The sequence below is a fragment of the Poecilia reticulata genome, linkage group LG8 (genome assembly GCF_000633615.1).
Source record: "Poecilia reticulata strain Guanapo linkage group LG8, Guppy_female_1.0+MT, whole genome shotgun sequence".
NCBI lineage: Eukaryota > Metazoa > Chordata > Actinopteri > Cyprinodontiformes > Poeciliidae > Poecilia > Poecilia reticulata.
Window position 1 is genome coordinate 24401301 of NC_024338.1, and position 7947 is coordinate 24409247.

General features: G+C 42.0%; 1 protein-coding gene across 5 annotated transcripts in view; it reads right to left on the reverse strand.

Annotated features, from left to right (window-relative positions):
• pdgfab (platelet-derived growth factor alpha polypeptide b) overlaps positions 1-7947 on the reverse strand; it is a 21923-nt gene that overhangs the window by 12941 nt on the left and 1035 nt on the right. For 4 of the 5 annotated variants that reach the window (XR_534314.2, XR_534313.2, XM_017306435.1 and 1 more), the window contains exons 2-4: positions 7365-7464; positions 2111-2245; positions 307-497 (exon numbers count right to left, since the gene is read on the reverse strand). Coding sequence is in view for 2 of the 5 variants with exons in the window: in XM_017306435.1 (XP_017161924.1) it covers positions 307-497; positions 2111-2245; positions 7365-7464 (426 nt within the window). In the remaining 3 variants the exon portion in view is untranslated. The remainder of the gene's footprint in view (positions 1-306; positions 498-2110; positions 2246-7364; positions 7465-7947) is intronic. The other variant, XR_534315.2, reaches the window with a different exon arrangement.

The window sequence follows — 7947 nt, forward strand, 5'->3', positions numbered from 1 at the left end:
TGGATGGATGGATGGATGGATGGATGGATGGATGGATGGATGGATGGATGGATGGATGGATGGATGGATGGATGGATGGATGGATGGATGGATGGCCAGACAAACTCTCTACTTTCGCAGGTCTCAGAAACTCTGAATGCTAAAAATTTTAAGACATTGGATTTAAATTCTCAGATTTACTTTCCCAAAAAGCACAGAGAAGTGTGAGTTGTACAGAAAACAAAGCCAGACAGACTTACCACATGAGGGCAAGAGACATGTTTGTACTTGGTTTGATAATTGGTTTATTAAGGAATCCAGTCTTACCTTAACGGTGCGGTGGTGCTTGCGGGAAGGGTGACAGCGCATGTTGCTGGTGTTGCAGCATCCTGTGCAGCGCTTCACCTCCACACAGGGCGGCCATATCAGGAAGTTGGCAGACGTGGGATCCACCTGGCTCCGGGGGATCTCGTAGATCACCGTCCGCGTCTTGCATGCAGCCGGGACGGCCTCTTCGACTGGAAGTGAGACAGTGGCTCAATGCATTTGTTGTGCATGTTACAACATCTAGTGACGCATTTCCCGACCTCAACTAAGTGCTTATGTATTGTTGGAATCTGATCTTCACACACACACAGCTGCTTGTACTCTTGATGACTCACTTGATGTGAGAGCTGCTAGTCTTGCAGCTCATATCGCACCTAGCATCTTTTAGGAGTGTTAAGAACACAAGCTTTCCAAAAGACTGATCTCATATCAGCTAAAAGTCTTATTAGCGTAGCATGACTCGGCAAGACGGCCATTACTTCAGCAGGTGGGAAATTTAATAACCACAGATGTTTAATTCAAATGCTACATAAAAAGGATTTTTTGTGGGTTGTATAATTATTTAAATGAATCACAAAGGTTTGAAAAGGTAATAGGAAATTGTTGCTAAATTCAAAAAAGTTATTTTATGTCTGTAAAAATATTGTACTTAAATATATTGATTAGAAATTAGTTCCAGGTGTTGGTTTATTCAAATGGGTATCTTATCACATTGTTCATGTGTAGTGTCCAGCATTCAATGACAAGGTAGGTTTGTGTCCTTGAGGGGGTAAGAGGATCAGAGGAACAGGGGGAGGTTTGGACAGGGGGTGGGTAGGGTAATCTCATGCCAAAGATGCCGCCCTGGGAGGTTGCCCATTTGCCTGTCAAACATAGCCTAATTCTTATTTTGTGTTTCTTTTAAACTTGAGAATATAAAATTGTAAACTTAAAGAGTTAAATGTAAAAGAAAAAAAAACAACTTAAGATTTTCTTAGTTTAAAACACATCTTTTAGTTTCTTAAAGTCACCTAATTTCTTTTTAGAAATACTGATTAAAATATGCTTAAATAAGATGTTCGCAAATGTTACTAATTTTGTTTTATAGTTTGTTTTATCTCTGTCCAGTGGTTTGAGATGTGTAAAACTGTTTGCATTGTAATAATTATCCTGTAAAGAGGAAATGCCAATCATGCATTGAATGCAAGAGCTTCTGTGGAGAGCAGCCAAAATGCCACACTATCTCATAATCCTATGGTGCCGGACAAATAAATGAAACACGACCAGCAGCTTCGTCCACGTCCAGCATCTCCACTGCTGGGAGTATCGTGGCGAGCATGCACTCTGCAGGCTCCACACCTCGATCAGATATCGTACCGCGTGGCATTTTAGGAAGAAATCTGACTGAGGAAAGAGGCGAGCTGCAACTTGAACCCTGAATGTCTGGAATTTCCACACTTGAGGATATATTTCTCCCCTGACGCGTGTGTCTTTAGATCTGCAAGCCTCGGGCCAATTAAAAGGCTTGGTGTCAGACGTCCCCGTCAACCCCGCGCGCTAGCCTCCCTTTCTCATGATTCCTTGATTGCAAATAAATACTGGGTAGATGTCTTCATTAGGGTGCCTTTTATCCCCCTTAAAAAGCAGTATAAAAACCACTAACTGTTAGCTTTGTTGGAAATTAGTGTAAAGTGATCTGTTTCATGTCCTGGGAACTTCTGTTTAAGAAGTGAGATTTCGGATTATTTTCAGGGCATGTTGACGCCGTGTGTGCCAAGTTGTCACGCATGTAATGATGCAACTTCTGAGCTCCAACTGGTCTTACCAATGCTCCTCTTGCGTCGGCTGTGCAGCTGGGAGCTTTTCAGTTCATTGTAGTAACCGTGACGATGGGACGAGTTCTTATTGTGGTTGTGGTGCTTGTGGTGCTTGTGCTCCTCAACAACATCGTTTCCCGTACCTCGTCAGAACAGAAGGACGCCATGTTAATGATGTCACAAACAAGTCATTCACCAAACAAGTTCAAGTTCAACTTTTGCTTGTCATGTTCACAGGAGAAACACTTTTACCTAAACCCAGTTCATTCCAGTTCAGTCTAGTTACATAGTCACATTGAGATTCAGTTACACAGTGCAATTCAATCCCAGTTATAACACAGTGCAATCAAGAAGCTCCTAAACAGATGAGTAAATGTTTATAAGATTGATTTGCAACTGTTTATTCAAGAATTTTAGATAAGAAGTGGAAGTAGGAAAAAGGCAGTGATTTCTTCTTATGTAAKAGTTAAATTAAAGCATTCTTGTAAGCCTTTGATAGTATATGAATCATAACACTAAGCATAGGTTTATCACACAAAAAATAAGGGTGGGAATGAAAAGAAAGAAAAAATCTCCCTAAATAATTTTGAAGAGGCCTAAAGTGCAAATTGAAAGTTTTAGATGAACCTAAACACGTTAAAAACTATTTAAATACAAATCAAGTTCTACATTTTCGTCACATTAAGATCAAACTCTGCCTCTCTCAGTTGCGATCTAATTATGATATTTGGAAGGATAGAGTGAATTTTATTCCTGATTAAACCAATTCTATACATAAAGGTTTCTATAAGGCACAAAGAAACACAACATTTCTATGACTGGAAGTTATGAACTGGTGATACACTGGTTCCCATGTTGGAATGAATACTAAGAATTACATTTCTCAAAGAAACAATGTTATTTCTGGAGACTCCTGTGACATCACCACAGCTCAAAGTTAAATGGACATGTGTCTCAACAAAGTTATGACTCAAACATAGCCAGACATTGTTAGTCTGGCTACCGTACTGGGAAGTCGCTATAAATTGTATTTCTGATAGAGACAAGAATGTCATGAAGTCATCACCGCAGAGATAAAGGAAAATCACGACTAAACAGAGATGTGACTMTTTGCTAGTCTGCCGACTACAGTAGAAAAGGACACTCTTGTTTTTCCCTTAATGATGAGCAATACTCKGTTATGAAAGCATTTTCAGGATTAAGTAAGAATTTTCAACTGCCTTTCTAACAACCAAGTATTGGTTGACCACATGGCCATAATGAAATAAAGTATATTTTATGTTCTCAGAAGGTTTATACAGTTCTCTTAAACATGCAAGCATGGTAACGTCTAGTACACTGGCTGCAGGTAGGAGGTTCAGTTGTGCACTGGGTAATCGCTGACATTATATGTCAGCCTCCCTCAGTGACTAGGCTAAACTTTTTTTTAGCTGTAGCAAGACGAAAGTGAGTCAGCACTGACTTGAAAAAAACAACCAGCTTTTACAGACACAGAGGCTTAAAGTGGTCATTTGACAGGTAGGGCCCGGTCACCTTTATTTTAGGCCTAATTAGTGGTTCTGTGTCCCTCATTTACTGCAAATGTTTGCTTTTCAATCACTTTGTGGTTTTTTGGGGAAAGTACATGTTTTGCTAACATAGCCAGCTCAGTTTTTTTTCATGTTCACGGTCATCTGATAAGACGTGCTTGTTTTGGTCTCCACCCAGACTTTAAAGGTGGATTAAGAAAAAGTGCAAGAACAGCAATAAAATTATAAACCTTGTCTGCAGGATTCCAAGAGCGTCTGACTGTGTTTGCAAACTGGGTGGGTCTGCCTTTCTTATGGTATATCATGCTTGTATAGGATTATTCTACACATGTACACTGAGCAAAAAGACACTGTACAGCAATCAGAGAAACTCTTCTCATTATCCTACATAATGTGGAAAAGCTTTAAGTACACATATCTGAACAGAGTTCAACTGTAGGCAAACACAGTACTCTTTCAGCTTTTTTGTGAATTCCACTAAAGTAATTCGAAGGGATTTCCTCAAACTATACATCGTCCACCACTGGGATCGGTTGTTTATTTGCTTTTTGATCATTTCTTTTTTTCAGACCTGTCCGTCAGAGACAGTTCAGGGAATTTCCTTCCAGCTTGTCAGGGAGTCAGTCAACCAGTAGGCGACCCAGAACTAAAGGTTCACTGGAGGGAAGTGTTGCCTGCAGCTGAAGCTGGGAGTCAAACAAAGGGCTGAGCGATCATTCTTTCAGACCATTACACTCACACACACACGCACACACACACACACACACACACACACATTCATACTGTACATAACATCCCAATCTATAAATCTTTTCATCTCTTACTGTCAGAAATACACAAAAGGTAGGAGAAGAATACGGCAAATATGGAAAGTTTGATGTAAGGGAAAGTTATATTGGATTTGACAGAGAGGCCGCATAAGAAACAGGAAAGAAAACGAGGTGGAAAGACTACAGCGGTGGAGTGAGGGGGCTTGATCCTTTCCTGGTTCCAGGTGACTAATATGTATGCACACGCCCAGAGTCTCTAGACAAGAGACCAGAGGACAGGAGACAGTCTCTTACCATGAATCAGGCTTTCAAGACTGGCAAATTACTCCCTCCATTAGCTAAGGGCTTTAACTCCCTCCTTTTGCTTCTTCTCCTCCACTCTTTCATTCTCCCTCTCCTTGAACAAACAGCCAGCATGTTGTTGACTTTCAGTGTAAGGGACTCCCTTCGTCTGTCATTCTTTCGCATTTGTCTTCTTTCCTTTTAACAGCTATGTGGCTGAGTTGACAAAATGTAGGCTTAAGTCTAATAGGCAGCAGGGTACTTCTGCGGTTGTGGGTAATAACAGGTGGCAAGCAACTCCCCTCTCTTAGTGTCAGAGTTATCTGTTAACTGTGCGGGAGACAGAAGACAAAGCAGATTGCACAACAACCTGCGGCTTCTCCGATTGAAGCCGGAGCGCCGTCTCAAGATGTCTCCGACTCCCTCCTCCACCTCTGCCCCTTTCCAAGAGTCAGGTTCCCTTTTCTGTCAAAGTTCTTCACTGAGAGAGATAAGAGCAGGCAGGCGAGGGGCCACCTCAGAAGGGAGAGAGGGACAGAGAGCAGGAGGAGAATAACGAGGAGAGCAGCACCTCGGGGGCCAGACAGCCATCTGCAGACTTCAACAGGGTCATCTCATCTGACAGTCAGAGCTGAGGACAGGGACTTTGCAAAAACAAATGCAAGCCTGCACTGAGCACAGGAGTAGTGCAAGCCACCCCTGGGCGCCCTGTTTATCCTGCCACTTCCAAACTTCACCCCCTCCTGGGACAGAAATCACAGAATAATTAAAAGCTAATTCTGAAAAGTTCACCTCTGTTTTAAAATCTCCCCTCCTAGATGATGTCACGCTACATAGTATTTTGCCTTAACACTGATAACTTCCCTAGTTCAAACAATTGGCAACAAAAGCTCCAAAAATACCCCTCCGGCTGGCGTCTGGGGTCTTTTAATGAGCTGGCCAGCGCTGACCAAGCTGACCCTCAAGACAGATTTATGTCCTCGTATAACAATAATTAGCCTACTGCTGTTACTCTGCAAAGCATTAATCTGTTTGAAGAAAGACACATTAATTCAATTACAAACACCTTTTCTCATCCATGAGGCACCAAAGCGGTTTATTCTGGGCTCAGAGTAAAGTGAAATGATGCCTGCTGTGGAAAACAGCCCGGTTTGATGTTAATTAAATCCATCACCGAAGTTGTTCTATTAATTAAATCCTATAAAACTTTGTAAAAACCTTGCCACATTTTGTTAAGGTTCCAACCACAAACTTTTTATATTATCGTACTTTATTGGGATTTTATGGGATAGGTCAGCGCATAATTGAGTTAAATTTTAAAGTGGAAAGAAATGACAATGTGGTCTTCTGAAAAGCATATTTCTATCCAGGCCCTTTACTGGATAGAATAAAATGTTCTGTGCAATTATCCTCAGAAATCACCTAATCCCAAACATGTGCAATTTAACCCCAAGCATCTGAGGCAGCTGTAATTTGAAGGCTCAGAAGTTTGCTTGAGAATGTTGGTGAGCAATAAGCTTGATGAGAAAGAAATAACAAAGAAACTGAGAAAGTTTAGATCAAGGTGAAGTTATGGATAGAGTTCATCATCACAGAATGAAAAGGATTTGGCACAACTGCAACTGGTTCAACCATCCCAACAGTGAATCATGGTGGTGGTAGCATCATGATGTGGGATTGTGGTCACAGTTGTTGAGAAGACAGAAGGAAACACGGGGATAATCCTAAAGTTGAGTTAAACGTTTCTGGACTGGGGCAGAGGTTCTCCTTCTAGTCGGACGGCAACCTTAAACATACAGTCAGATCAACAAGAAATTGGTTTAGTATGTGTGAGAAAAGCCTAGTCAAAGTCTAGACATAAATTCTGTTGACTTTGTCTCAGCAGATGCTCTCCATCCAACCTGACTGAGATCAAACTCTTTTCCAAAACGGAATAGACAAATTTCAATATTTAGAAGAAAACATGCATCCAAAAGCCTACAACGAATTGAGTTATGAGGCGCTGAATAGAAAAAAAATCTCAACATAAGCACGCGTCAATTTCCTTCTGTCGTAAAATTCTGCACTATAAAATACATTGAAATACGTGGAGGAAGCGCAAGAAAACACAAAACGTGGCTATTACAACCTATAACAACTCAAATTCCAGTCTCTGCCCTTGTTTGCTGAATGTAAAATGTAGAGAGTTGTAAAGCGGGAGAGGTAATTACCCCTTTCTGTTGGCAAATCTGCACAGAAGGAGCCCTGAACTTGATATATGACAGCAGCCTGTGTAAATAGAGGCTCATGTGAAGGCAAACAAGTTCTTCCAGCGCACAGATGTAATTTAATCAGYAAGACAGTCTGGGACACAGAGGGAGAAGAAGCCCAGCTTGACCTGCAACCTGCTACAACGTTTCACCGGATTTATGGCACAAAAACATGCGGCAGTCTGGAGGCAACAAAGCAAGTTCACTGAACTCACCCTTCATCACATGTGTGCAGTAAATGCACTTGTCTCGGATCGTGCGTTTTCAAATGTGCMAACTATTGTTTAGGTCAATCATAAAGCCGCAACATAAGAGCCTTGACTTTTTATGTTGGGTTTAATCAGATTAATATCCAAAAGGCGGGGTGTCCGACCTGCAGACACATGACGCGGGGAAAAAAATAAATAAATAGTATCAAGAGGCAGAATTTACCTACGGAGTCAATCTCCAGTAACCGCTGGAGGTCGCTGATGCTGTGGATTTCACTGTTGGAGAGTCGATCGATCAGCTCCTGGGGAAACTCCACTTCCTTCTGTGGCAGGGAGCGGGGCGGGTGGGGGCAAAGAAATCAAACAAGAAAATAAGGTTAGAGATGTGCCGAGTGATTGGGAAGCACATGGGGGATTTGTTTGGCTGTATAAATAAAGACTCAACTGAGGAAATCTTTTGAGAAGCCAACTTTGCAACAAGGTGCCAGAGAGAGAGAGAGAGAGAGAGAGAGAGAGAGAGAGAGAGAGACAGAGAGACAGAGAGAGAGAGATCCGTTGCGAACTTAGTGAATAACCAGCAACATTAGACGTCTGAAAAACACATCACTTTCTTCCGCTAAGCTGAAGCGCGAAACTCAGACTGAAAGCTGTAAGACTGCGGGAGCGGCAACCTCGCACCCTTTGCACTTGTCGCGCTTCATCCAGGCACCTCGGGTTGAGCAAGACGTGCGCAGCCCTTACAGGAACAGCAACTATTTTTATCAGCCAGAGCGGTTCCCATGGACGCGCTTGGTCCAACCAAAACG